At 35.6% G+C, this 14,706-nt stretch overlaps 1 protein-coding gene across 2 annotated transcripts in view; it reads right to left on the reverse strand.

Annotated features, from left to right (window-relative positions):
* The window catches only part of adgrl1a (adhesion G protein-coupled receptor L1a), a 177,950-nt gene that overhangs the window by 28,405 nt on the left and 134,839 nt on the right, over nt 1-14,706 (reverse strand). For both annotated transcript variants that reach the window (XM_058770095.1, XM_058770094.1), the window contains exons 10-14: nt 13,468-13,653; nt 12,143-12,181; nt 10,455-10,635; nt 4,313-4,435; nt 3,404-3,609 (exon numbers count right to left, since the gene is read on the reverse strand). In XM_058770095.1, the coding sequence (XP_058626078.1) occupies nt 3,404-3,609; nt 4,313-4,435; nt 10,455-10,635; nt 12,143-12,181; nt 13,468-13,653 (735 nt within the window). The remainder of the gene's footprint in view (nt 1-3,403; nt 3,610-4,312; nt 4,436-10,454; nt 10,636-12,142; nt 12,182-13,467; nt 13,654-14,706) is intronic.

A 14,706-nucleotide genomic window follows, 5' to 3' on the forward strand; every position in this document is an offset into this window, starting at 1 on the left:
TTTGTAAGTAAGTATGATACACTAAAGATACATATGAAGCAGCTACCAATGCGATGCGATACGATTCACCCCTATTACGATGCAGTGCGATCCGATTGCGATTCGATTCGATTCAACACAATGCGATTCGATGCAATACGAAGCAATGGAGATCACTTTTAATACCTCGAGGCCTGTTTCATAAAACAAGTTAACCAAATAAGCCAGGCTTATTTCAGTTAGTCTGACTCATTGTCAAATGATTTGGTTCCACAAAGCAAATTTAACATAGGCCTAGATCAAGCTTAGTCACTGTGGCAACTTATGCTGGGAAACTAACCTGGTCTTAAAAGTTACAATCACTGAATTAAAAATGAAAATAAATAATAAAGAAAATGACTGTTTTAACTGCTATAAGAAACACACGTTAACTCATTTGAGCTTAGTAATTAGTACTGTACTAGCTTACATTTGATTTATTGTAAGCTAGTACAATTGACCCATTAATAGTCCCTTTACAGTTACTATCATAAAAATACACTTATATGTAGGTTTAAAATTCCACAAGAGACACATTTAATGTCCAAAAACAAATATTTTAGCAAAATGTATATTTTACTCAGAATTATTGCGCTCCTATTCGATTGCGCTCTGTGCCTCGCCCACTCCTGACAGTAAAATATATATGTTTGCTTGACTTTCTGACATTTACAGATGAAAAATATACCTGTGACATGTCAGTTATGCACCAAGGAAAACACAACGTCTTTCAGACACAACATCAAATGCATTAAACAGCACAAATATATTCACTGTTTGCCATGGTGGATCGATTTGATTCACAATCGACATTAAGGTCTGCTTAAGAATAAGCGTGCACAAATTAGTGAGATTGTGTGAATTTAATTGGTCGTTTATGGAACCGGTTTAGCCCCAATTGATTTGTTAGGTTATTTCAAGTCAGGTTTTGGACTTTAATCCCCGTTTTTCCTCGGGTCTCCGTGGTGTTTTGATTCGTCATATTCACGCAGCAGTGGTGATGGGTTGCGAGAACACGCTTGAGAAACAGTTTCGAGAGGAGAAATCAATCTACATATAAATATTGGCCACAGTTTATTGGTCACTTTCTAAATAATAAAAGTATAGCGCATCCACTAGTAATTATATATAAATAAATCGGTTTTTACCGATGCAAATATGTTAGAAACCATGCATTGCGATATAATTGACAACTTGTAGCCGATGCCCACTTTTTAAACTGATGCATCGCATCTTTAACTTTTTATGCCGATGCACAGATCGAATTGGGGAATCTTCCCATCCCTAATATATATATACACACACACACACACACACACACATATATATATATATATATATATATATAAAACATTTTTTTAAAGGGGACCTATTATGCAAAAATCACTTTTATAAGGTGTTTGAACACAGTTGCGTGGCCGCAGAGTGAAAACAAAAGCAGAACATGTTTCATGAAACTCGAAGCTCGAATAAAACGTTTTTTTGTTGTTGTTGTTTTTTAAAGCAGAGGCTCTGTTTGTTCAGATATTCATACAACAAAATATTCTGGGGGCCATTAAACTTTTGTGAAAATGATAAAAAATTCCGGCAGTGGCTGGCAACTTAAAAAAATAAAATAAATAAATTTACTTTTTTTTATTTTTTATTTAAACAACGCTGACGAGCAAAGAGTTAAGTGGCTAGCAACACCACAAAATAAATCATGAACAGTCTCTCCAAACGAGCTGTTTCAGATTCTCCCTCTGTTCACGTCACTGAGGGGAAAAAGTCCTGCCCATTTGTGACGCTCTCTGCCCTATTAGCATACACACAGACTGAGAAGCTCCAGTCCACTATTACTGGAGATATATACAACGTCAGCGCCAAAGAGGCATTACAAGCACTGTGTTTTGGGATGCACTAATGAACATAGGAGTCGCCATAATCTCCCCCCATAATCTCCCCTCTGAGCCGAGGACACTGTGGTTAAATTTCATTTTCGAAGGAAATATCCCAGAAAACATTGGTAAAGTCCCCTAAATGTTTAGGAATCAATACCAATGCTTCGTGCTCGAACATAAGCTCCAGACAAAGTTAAGTATCACACGTTTGTTTTCCAAATTGCCTTTCTGAAAGAGCTTCTTGGCACTCTGTAAGGCTAATTGTTAAAGCTAATTGTCAGAGCCGTAGTTCACTGACAGGCTACACAATATTGCGTTCATTATCGAAGGTGATTCATCTGCGGTAATGAACGCGATATTACATAGCTTGGCAGTGATCTGCGGCTCTGTGTATTAAATGCTGCTCCATTTGAAAGCAGGTGATGGAGATTTAATGCTAATCATGGAACCAGCTTTACTGACGAGATGCGCATGATCATAGCGTTCGATATATCGCCCAGCCCTACTTTGAAACAGATCGTTTTCTGTAAAGATAGCAGGCTTGTACTAATAGTGGAATGTTTATTTGCAAAGGCTAGCACTGCTAATGCCAGAGATTGAGCTCTTGATGCTCCGCCCTCTTCTCCGGGAGCAACAGCTCATTTGCATTTAAAGCAACATACTCAAAATCGGTTTGGCTCATACCCTAAAAGTGGCAATTTTAAGAAGCTATAAAAATTGATCTGTGAGGTATTTTGAGCTAAAACTTCACATATACGCTCTGGGAACATCAGAGACTTATTTTACATCTTGTAAAAAGGGGCATAATAGGTCCCCTTTAAAATAGCTGTTTAATAATTGAATATGCATTTAAATGTAATTTATTCCTTTGATGCAAAGCTGAATTTTCAGCATCATTACTCCAGTCTCACATGACATGATCCTTCAGCAATCACTCTATATTCATCTGATTTGCTACTTTTCTGCTCAAGAAATGTTTAATATATGTTGAAAACAGTGTCAATTCTTGGATGAATATAAAGTTCAAAAGAACAACATTTATTTTAATTGTAAGACAATGTAAATGTTTTTACTTTATTGAACAGTAGTGTGTACATGAAGTACTGAGGTCTGAGGACAGGTGATTTTAGGGGAAGTGAGGGATAATAATCAATGCAAAAAAAGATAATTTACACAGAAATGTGTTCATGTTTTTACGAATGTAACCGTAACACTTTATTTTAGGGTCTCTTAACTAGTTGCTTATTAGCATGCATATTAATAGAATATTAGCCATTTATTAGTAGTAATTAAGCACATATTAATGCCTTATTCTACATGACCTTATTCTACATCCTTAATCCTACCCAATACCTAAACTTAACAACTACCGCACTAACTATTAATAAGCAGCAAATTATAAGTTTATTGAGGGAAAAGTCGTAGTTAATAGTTAACAAGTGTTCCCTATTCTAAAGTGTTACTGTAATTTCTTGCTTGTGTGTGCCTGTGTGAGATTTATGTACCTGTAAATGTCTAAGTGTGAACACCACAGGCTCGGTCAGAAACACTCGACTGGACTCTTTATTGATCGACGCTGCGATGACGTGTGAATTCACTGCCAGGCCCCGCCCACCAGGCCCCGCCTCCATTTCCATCTTCACGGTGGCGTTTTCAGTGGACAGGAACGAACCCAGATTCTTATAGAGTACAAAGACCACTTTTACCTGGCCTGTGCAGAGAAACACAGCACAAAAAAGAAGGAGAGAGTTACTGAGTGGCGGAAGGATATGAATAACAACTACGAGGAAAAAGGGAGCGGTAGAGGGACTTGAGAGAAGGTTAAAATGATTTGGGCTGGGAGGGGGTGAGTGAGTGATCGGGGGATGAAGGAATTTTAATATGGAGGGCAACGGAACATTCATCCCTTCAGCACTCACTCACTCCGTTTCTTCTGTATGAATATTTCATGTGCGTTTGTTTCAATCATACTAATCTCACTTCCCCCGCCCAACCTGTCCCTGATGAGAAGCAGCAAATGACGACGCGGCTTCAAAAAAGAGGCTAAACTGTGAGAAAGAGTGGCGGAAAAAGCGAGGAGTAGGAAAGCTGATGGCGGGATAAGATGGCTAAGAGATGGAGGGGACAGGAAGGAGAGAAGCGGGAGAAAAGAAAAGAGTGCCGAGATTGCTCTGTCAGCCTGAAAATGATAGTAATCTAGTCGCCTCTCGGGCTGTTCGATTAAGAGCGCCGTTAAGAAACCATCAGGGAAGAAATGGTCTCAGCGCTTTTGTTAATCTGATTAGGTTTATTATTATCAACCAATAACCGGGTAAAGCGAAGTGGAAATTTCGCTAAGCTTCAGTGAAACTGCACGGGGGCGAGTCGCACATCGAGATGGAAGGGACAGGAAGAGAGAGGGAGCTGAGACTGACCGTTGCGGCTGTACTGTTTGAAGGTGGAGGCCGAGAGCTGGATGCTGCTGTCACTGGGACCGTTCTGAGGGAATGACAAATCTTGAGACTCTGTCTCTGTGTTCAACACACGCACCTCTAGATCTGAAGACACACAAAAACACACATTTTGAGAGTTTGAACTGTAATAACACAGCAAAAAAGCCCTGAAAGGTTACAATAAAAGCTACTCATTTTTAAGTAGTAGTTAAAAGCTACAAAGAGTAGCAAGCTAAGTTATTTAACTGGGCACTATTCATTTAATACATTTTGTATTCTGTACATTATAAACTACTATTAAAAAGTCAGTAAGACTTCTTTTTTTATATAGAAGTGAATAATTTTATTCAGCAAGGACACAAATTGATCAGATTGATCAAAAGTGACAGTAAAGACATTTGTAATGTTACAAAATATTTCTATTTCAAATAAATGCTGTTCTTTTGAACTTTGTATTCATCAAAGAATCCCTCTAAATAAAAAAAAATATCAAGCAGCTCAGTTTTAAACACTGAAGATTTGTCATCACAGGAAAAAAATACTTTTTAAAATATATTCAAATATGAAACAGTGGTTATAAATTGTAATAACATTTCACAATATTACTGTTTTTTTTTTAACTGTATTTTTAATTATTAAACAACTTATCAAGACTTATTAATCCGGAGATTTATTTCAAAAACATAAAAGTTTTGAACAAAGTTACACTAAATACAAAAATAAAGTAAAATAAAAAATACAAATATTTATAAAACAGAAAATACAGTATTTTGTATTTGAAATACTCAAAATACATAATCAAGTAGGCCTAGTTCTTTTTTTTCTCAGATAATACAATATCTTCCTTCACACACACACACACACACACACACACACACACACACACACAAACACTACCTAGCTTCTTATTTACATTTCCTTGCATTTGTACATAACACACCTGTACACACAAATACCATATAATTTTTATTTTGTTTATTGTTGTCTTTCAAAAAATTATATATTATTATTTCCTATTTACTTTATTTTCGTTATCTGTGTTTTGTCGTGTCATTGTCATTCTGTTTGTGCTGTGGAAGCCTCTGTCACCACCATAACAAATACCTTGTGTGAGTAAACATACCTCCCCAGGTGAAAAATAAGTGCACTTCCATAATGTACTTAAAGTGCTCTATTTTCGCGCACTAATTTTCTTAATATACTAAAAAGGTCAACTTAAGATCATCTAAGTGTACTCAACTGTGCTATTTTGAGACACCATGAATATGAACTAAAATGCACTTTTAACATACTATCTTTGTATTTAAAAAATGTATTTGGTTACCACTTGTAGTACACTTGAACCCATCTTTCATACACTAGTACACTCAAGTGTACTACAAGTGGTAGCTAAATACATTTTCAAAATAGCACAGTTGAGTACACTTAGATGATCTTAAGTTCACCTAAAGAAGTACTAAAGGATCATTTTTAGTATATTAAGTACAAAATTAGGGAGCGACAATAGAGCACCTTAAGTACATTATGGAAGTGTACTTGTTTTTCACCTGAGATAAAGCCCTTTCTTCACCTGTGTTAATAGTACTGCCAGCTATACCCTATCATAGTTTTTGGCTAGATGCAAGTGAATCATGTCCTCCTGGATCTGGGTTAGTTCACCAGAAAAAAACAAAAAACAAATCTGTTCTTAATACTCACCCTTGTGTCATTTCACTCCTATAAGACCTTTGTTTATCTTTGGAACATAAATTAAGATATTTTTGATGAAATCCGAGAGCTTTCTGTCCCTCTATAGTCAGTCATACAACTTACACTTTCAAGGTCCAGAACGGTAGGAAAGACATCAAGCAATCCATGTCATTAAGTATATCATTAAGTAATCCATTTTATTAAGTGACACAATGTTTTTTTTGGGGTTTTTTTGCACAAAAAACATAATTTACCACTTTATTTCCAAGAATATTATTCAAACACATGTTGTGGTACTCTAGTGAACACTCACTTGTGTGCACTGTGTTGACACGAGTCCTCTATGGCATCAACACAACACAAATGCATTTTAATACTCTCGTGAACACAATGCAGATCAATATTTTCATAAATAAAGTTGTAAATTATGTTTTATTGTGCAAACAAAGCACTCAAGTTGCTTAATAAAATTGAGGTTAAACCACTGAAGTCACATGGAGTACTTTAACGATGTCTTTCCTACCGTTCTGGGCTGGGAATGTGTAAGTTGCATTGATGCCTATGGAGGGAAAGATCTTGGATTTCATCAGAAAGATGAAAGAAGTTCTTACAGGTGTGTTAGCTACTTGTTTCTATAGACAAACTAAAAATTTTCAAGTATTAAATTAAAATAAATATTATTGCTAATGTCTGAACAGCATGTAATGAAAAAAAAAAATGAAAACCTGCAATTGTTATGTGAATGACTCAGGGTGGTTTTGCTTGTAAAATCCAAGGGAAACTGTCATTACAGTGTAATTTTTAAGGAACTCATCTGTCGACGATGTCGGTGAATCTCGCTGGCATTACTATGGAGTGTGTGCAAGAGCATGAGCAATAAATTACTCACCACTGCTCACTTAACGGCCACCGGTGTCGCTAATAACAAGGGTTTCTGTATTCTACATAGAGCCCTTTAACAGCTAAATATCAACATTTTCAAGAGTTAGTCTTTACTGTTGACAGTAAAATGGAGCCTTTCTTTTGAGTGGGATTGGGTGGTATGACAATACAGTTTCACAGGACTGCTTAATTTTTGACATGCTTATAAAGAACCGATAAAGGAGCAATAAAGAAATATGAAAAAATAATATACTGAATATACTGTGTAGTGTTAGGGTTAAAGAGTAGCCTATGTTGTTTATAAATATGTTGTTTATAAGTTGTTCAAGGAGGGGAAAGCATTTATCTTTCTCTTATATGTGTATCTAAATGTAATGACACTGTCTCTTGCACTTGATTGCTTGTAAATATTGATTGTATTTTTGTATTTTCGAATTACAAATTACTTGTATTTTAATTAAATACATTTCTCACACCAGTATTTTTGTATTTTTAATTAAATACATTTGATACATTTGCCCATCTCTGGCAATAGGGAAAACTGCATACTGCTGTACATTTTGACTTAATAACGTCTCATAATCACACAGCCTGTAAGGAGCTATAAATACCTAAGTGTGAGAATTAACTTGCTAGTCTACGGATGCGCGCGCGACCGCTGTACATACTAGGCGCTTCAGATCAAATCCTCAGAGGTCTAACAGCGCTGGAGATGGCCAATCAAATCAAAGCAGGCAGGGTTTACTGTTCACAGCAGCAGAGAGCAAAGCGTCAGTAACGTTGAAAGAGAGCGAGGTAAGATAAAGCTGCAAATCATTTAATATTAGTCAACTGTTTCAAGATAGAAATGTTAAATGACCGACAGCTATATCCAGTGATGCAAACTACTCAAACTTTTTTCTTCTTCTTCTCAAATATGGCCATTTTGAGAGAGAAAGAGATGTGTGTGAATTGTCTGCTTCTGTCTCTCTCTCTACGAACAATGAAGCTGAGTTTAGTTAAAAAACAGCGATTTAACCCCCCTCATTGCTGAAAAATATAATGTAGCGATTCAGTATTGATTAATAAAAGTCGCGTGGCAGCGCTGACAAGAAGTTTATGAGCTTCTGAATGTTACTTTTTTGCACAGCACGATCTCCGATCTCTGTGTGCGAGTGGTGTGTGTGTGTGTGTGTGTGTGCACATCAATTAAAGCAGCGCATTAATAAGGTGATTAAACTGAACAGTTTTAATGCATTGGCTTGTCTCTCACACACACACACACACACACACACCGTGGTGTTCGGTATGGTCACACTGTATATCTGTTATTCAAGAAACATTTTAAAAATTTTAAAACAATTTATGAAAAATATCATCAGAAACTATTTGCATGGAAATCAAATATATATATATATATATATATATATATATATATATATATATGTGTGTGTGTGTGTGGTGGTATTGGCACAGTGGTTAACCAGGAAAATAAAAATGGCACATCATGCCGAAAAGGTTGCCGACCCCTGGGTTAGATCTTTAACCCAACCGGCTGGGTAGTTTTCTTTGTTTAAAAACGACTATATTTCAGTGGCAAGCGGTGACTTTTTTTAACCAGGTACGCTGAGTGTTAAGACACCCCCACCCCACCACCCCCTCTCCTCTACTCTCCTCATCGTTTTTAAAACACACTCAAAGAGGAAAACACCGTGGCAGGTGTCGATTTAAAAGTATGCACATTCCTACCTTATTTGTAAATGGAATTCATCTCCAATCCTTCGTCTATAGTTTCAGGTTTATCCATAGTTATTCGAATGCTAGAAAACAGCTGCTTTCCCCAAGTAAAAACCGCCAAATAAAGTTTACACATATGATACATAATATTCAGAGGGTGGAGAGATGGAGGATTCCCCCGCTCTATATGTCTCTGCATAGACTGAATGCTTTTTTTGTTTTATTTTATTTTATTTAGGCTATTTATTTATTCTTTTTTTTTTTCAGTGAATAGGAGTTAAAAGTCCCACCCGGGTGACACTACTCCAATAATAGACCATGAAAATACAAAAAAATAAATAAAATTAAAATTAAATAAATAAAATATAATAATTATTAATAATAATAATAATAATAAAAATATTGCCATGCAATGTTGCAAACAACAATAAAATCCGAGAAGGACTTTAACAAGCGACAAGTATACGGAAAACTTCTTATTTTTTCCTGATGTTTGTGTCAGTCCTCTGTCGTGTGTGTCATGTGTTCCCGCCTCTTGTTTCCTTATTTGGTTATGTTCCTGTCCTTGCTCAGTGTGATTATTAGTTAAGTCTTGTTCAGCTGTGTTTTAGTAATTATCTGTGATTGTCATGTGTGTTTAGTTCCTGCCTGTTTAGTTAGTTTTGGTCTGGTCTACTCGTGACAGTTTGTTATTATTTAAAATTTTAAATACATTTTTATAAACCTATTTATTTATTTACCACTTGTTGACAACAACGTCTTCAAAATTGTCTATGACCAGCTATGTTTTTAGTGGACTTTCAACATTTGCAGATGATTTATTCGAGTTAGTTTTGCATCAAACACAATGTAATTTTCGGAAATCGAGATCTGGCAGCAATAGCCGTTTTTCTGCTTGGGCGAGCGCTTCGCGGACAGTTTACCTTGCGCATGAAATCAGCCGCATACCAGCAAAACACTGAGAATGCACTACAATCCTGAAGAGTCACAGCGACAGAGCGGAGGCGCCAAAGCTGCGGAGAATCGCTTCCGTCACTGACATAGATTTACAGAAGATTACCGCTGTTTGTCAAATAAATAAATTTACATACTTATTCCCAACACTTTATTAAGCTGTAAATCACATCTCAAATGACAAGGGATCAACTTATAATCATGTTTATATTAATTAGCCCGTGAACTCATTCTCTCAGACGGCCTGGGTACGCAGCGCATTCGCAGCTTATATGGATGGAACGCCACTGATATATTTCTTGCTTAAAATGTACGCCAAATAGGTTGGATATTAACATTTATTAATATATTTAATAAACAAACATATATTAACAAGTTTAATAAATAATTAAATAATAAACATTTATTAAATTGCTTATTAATAAACGTTCAACTTTTGATTATTACTGATGCCTCTAGTAATTCATTTCCAAACTATTTCATTCATATCATTGGGTTCATAAGCTAGCCATATAGTAATTTTTAAATAATAATTCAGTTAAATAAAACTGCCTAGCAGGTTGGTCAAACATTTAACCCAATTGCTGTGTCAAAATAACCCAATCGCTGGGCTTGTCCACATTTAACCCAACTTGGGTTGTTTCTAACCCAGCATTTTTTTGAGTGTATGGTTCCATGAAGAACCTTTAACATCCATGAAACCTTTTTCAAAAAAGGTGGTTGACAAAATATGGTCCTTTTAAGAACAGTTCACTGAAAGGTTCTGTGGAGAATCTGATAGTTCTTCTATGGCATCAGTGTGAAAACCCCCTTTTGAAACCTTTATTTTTTTAAAGTGTTCTAGAACACAAAGCCAGTTAGTTTCTCGTCAACACAAACTCACCGACATTGGCAGCGTGGTCTGAGAAGTGACTATTGTACATGTTATTGGCCAACAGGAAGGCTCCTTTCTCCATGACGTCCAGTAGCATGGTAGCGGTGTGCGCCTGCTCCGTATTGTTCATGTCCTGCCATGACTCTAAAGCCTCGGCACGCAAAAGATTATCCACCGTCTGCACAACTGCCTGCACACACATGCACAAACAAACTTACCCTTACACTTCATCATAATTACACTCAACATCAAAGATGAGAAAATATAACTATGTGTGATTGTCACATCTGTGAATCTTACGTAACGCTTGAAATTTATTTCTACTAAGGAGCAACATCTTACAGGCCATTATAAATTACAAGAGTGCTAAAAGAAAGCCTTAGGCAAGACGCACAGTATCATCATTGCAAGTCTCTCTTTCTCACTCTCACTCTCTCTCTCTCTCTCTCTCTCTCACACACACACACACACAACAAACCAGCTGCAGTTAAAATTCATCTGAGGTAGGCATATGCAATAAAAAATATGGATGGCACTTTCTATGACGCCTGTATATGTTATGCATTATGAATGCAGTCATAATGCCATACTGTAATGCATTGTATCTTTTCATTAAATGTAACCACCAATATAATATAATACTTCATGGTACTATGTTAAAAGAATTTTTTAATATATATTTAAAATTCTATTTATTCCCTTGATTCCCTTGAACCGTCTTCGGTGTCACATGACATTTCAGAAATCATTCTAAAATGCTGATTTAGCACTCAAGAAATGTTTATTATTATTAATTAGGTAACACTTTAGTTTAGGGACCAATTCTCACTTTTAACTAGTTGCTTATTAATATGCATATTACTAGCATATTGGCTGTTTATTACTTATAGCGCACATGTTAATGCCTTATTCTACGTGACCATATTTTAGATCCCTCAATCCTGCCCCATACTCAACAACTATCTTACTAACTATTAATAAGCAGCAAATTGTTAGTTTATTGGGGAAAAAGTGGTAGTTAATAGCTTATAGTGAGAACTGGTCCTCAAATTAATCGTGACATTTTTTTCAGGGTTCTTTGATAAATAGAAAGTTCGAAAGAACAGCATTTATTTGAAATAGAAATCTTTTGCTACATTTTGTCTTTACTGTCACGTTTGATCAAATGAATGCATCCTTGCTGAATTAGAGTATTACCTTTCTTTAAAAATACACTCACCCCAAACAGTGGTCTATATGAATTTAAACTGTACAGCCTCTTAAAGGAAACTGGGCCAAAAATATAGATGACTTGCGTTGCACCACAGATTTTTGTCCATTTATCAAATTTTTTTAAGAATGAGACATAATACCACCTACAACCAACCAGAAAGTAACAAATTGTATTCGCTGATGATGATGCACAATACTATTGTATATATTTTACTTTGTTTCTTTGCAGTATTTTAGTCTAGTGGCCCTTCAAGACCAGCACAGAACAGCGCAGATGTATTATAAGGAAATTCTGACTGTATTTTTATATCTTTATAATGCATTTTATATACAGGCTTCCTAGAATGTTTTGTAGAAAAATGCTCACAGTCGAGTGCGGGATAGGAATCAAGCACTGGTACGTGTGCGCAGTGACATGGAGGATAAGAAGAGATACGAGAGGTGAAGTGTGTCTGTGAACTCATACAGATAACGCTGCACAATACCTGAACATAAGCCCGGCAGGTCCTCTCTCTCTTCTGCCACTGCAAGACACAATGAAACTACTTTCAGATACACACACATACATGAAGAAGAGTCTTGCCCATTCAAACTGATTTTGAGTCAATTTCAAAAGCAACTTACAAAAATACTACTGCTACTAAAAGAATAGCATTAAATGTTCTCACGGAAAGCATTCAGTTTTTTTTTTTACCATCCATCAAAAAATCATGATGATCTGTAACCGTCAAGTTCAGACAACTATCTATATATATATATATATATATATATATGACCCCGGACCACAAAACCAGTCATAAGCACCATGGGTATATTTTACAAAAATACATTGTATGGGTCAAAGTTATCGATTTTATGCCAAAAATCATTAGAATATTAAGGAAAGATCATGTTTCATGAAGATATTTTGTAAATTTCCTACCGTAAATATACTAAAACTTAATTTTTGATTAGTAATATGCATTGCTAAGAACTTCATTTGGACAACTTTAAAGGCAATTTTCTCAATATTTAGATTAATTTTTTTTTGCACCCTCAGATTCCAGATTTTCAAATAGTTGTGTCTCGGCCAAATATTGTCCTATCCTAACAAACCATACATCAATGGAGAGCTTATTTATTCCGCTTTATTTATTCAGATAATGTATAAATCTGAATTTCAAAAAATTGACTCATGACTGGTTTTGTGGTCCAGAGTCACATGTGTATGTGTGTGTGTGTGTGTAATACTTTTTACATTTCTTTTACGATTAATTACACACAACTATATAAAACTGTAATATAATTTATAATATAACTTTTTGATAATTATGTTCTAATAATAATAATCTCTCTCTCTCTATCGAGGTACTAAAACAATAAAATCTAAAAGTGTATGCAGAAGAGTCATGCCCATTCAAATAGATTTTCAGTCAATTTCAAATGCATCTTACATAATAAAAAAGAAATCACTTTTTTTTTTCACACTCTTTTCCATCCAACAAAAATGCATGAAATATATATGATATATTAAACATAAAAAAAACTTAAATCATATAAAATGTCATATATATTTTTATACAATTTTAATGATTAAATTACTTTTTTTTTCTTCAATTTATTATTTATTATTATTATTATTATTTTTTTTTTTTCCCCATTTGTAAAATCTCAAAACCACTCAGAAAAATAGGTATATGCAGACCCTGCATTCATGTGATTCATGTCAAGGCTGTGAGTTTAGAGGGTATTCCTGTGCACACTGATGTGGCAGCAAACAAAACTTGAAGAGTTTGTTTAAAGGGCAAATGTGTGTGCATGCATGTGTCACCTTATTGTAGTTCCTGGCTGCCGATTCCTTATTCCCGGGTCTGAGTGCTTGCAGCTGTGCGTCTAATATATCCAATAGCTGCTCGATGAGTCTGACAGAGGAACTGACATCACCGGCGTGAATGCGGCCCTGCGTGTGGTTCACCAGCTCAGCAGCGATGTTTGCAGCGTTCTCTCCGCTTTTTATCTACACAGTGAATACACACACACACAGTCTGGTCTCTAAAGCTCAGTCCCCTGCCGTGCGCTGTGGGGGTGTAAGCTGGGGGTTTCTGGGTTTATGCTGCTAGACGCACAGACAAAAGACAGCAAATCTTTAATGACTCTCTAAATCAAGCTATTACAAAAAAAAAACGAAAAACGAAAACGAAAGCGTGAAACATGATAAAATTACTCACTTGATTTGAAAGCAGACACATAGCTTGTAATTGCCCTGAAGCAAATGTGTCACTTAACGTTTAGAAAAAAAAAGAAAAAAGAAAAAGAAAAGGGAAGAAAAAAAAAAACAGTCCATTGTGTTTAAGGTACTTAAAGGTACATCAAAGTATGCTGTGGTGCAACTATTCTTTGTGGTGTTCAAAAACAATGCTGTAAGAATAGGATGTCAAACACACACACATACACACACACACACACACACACACACGTTCGTTTTTGTGAAAAGTGGGGACATCCCATAGGCGTAATGGTTTTTATAGTGTACTTACTGTATGTGCTATTGACCTACACCAACCCTACACCTAAACCTACCCCTTACAGGAGACTGTGCATTCCAACTTTTTCCAAAAAAAAAAGTGAAAAGTGGGGACATGGGTCAATGTCCTGAGACCTTCACCTTGTAATACCTATGTCATACCTTTGTCTTCACAAACACACACACACACACACACACACACACACAAATGCCAACTCTGTAACTGAACATTTTAATTTAATGTGAATCTTTTGATTTTTTAACCTTTGAAGAATGCCATTTATTTACTAAGGCCTTTTACAGTTGACATTTCTCTTTTGAGTTCTTAATTACGCTCTATAAAGAAAGAGTTCAGTAATTTACAATAGTGACAAGCACATTTATATTAAATCTGCATGTGTATGGAACTAAAAAACAAAACATGGTTTGCTAATAAGTTCAGGATGATAATAATGTACATCTGCGATTGCCAACATTATTTTGGTCAACAACAGCCCCAACAATTGTTGCCAACCATGTTTGTAGTCTGAGAAGTCAAAATGTTGC

The sequence above is a fragment of the Onychostoma macrolepis genome, chromosome 03 (genome assembly GCF_012432095.1).
Source record: "Onychostoma macrolepis isolate SWU-2019 chromosome 03, ASM1243209v1, whole genome shotgun sequence".
Classification (NCBI taxonomy): Eukaryota; Metazoa; Chordata; class Actinopteri; order Cypriniformes; family Cyprinidae; genus Onychostoma; species Onychostoma macrolepis.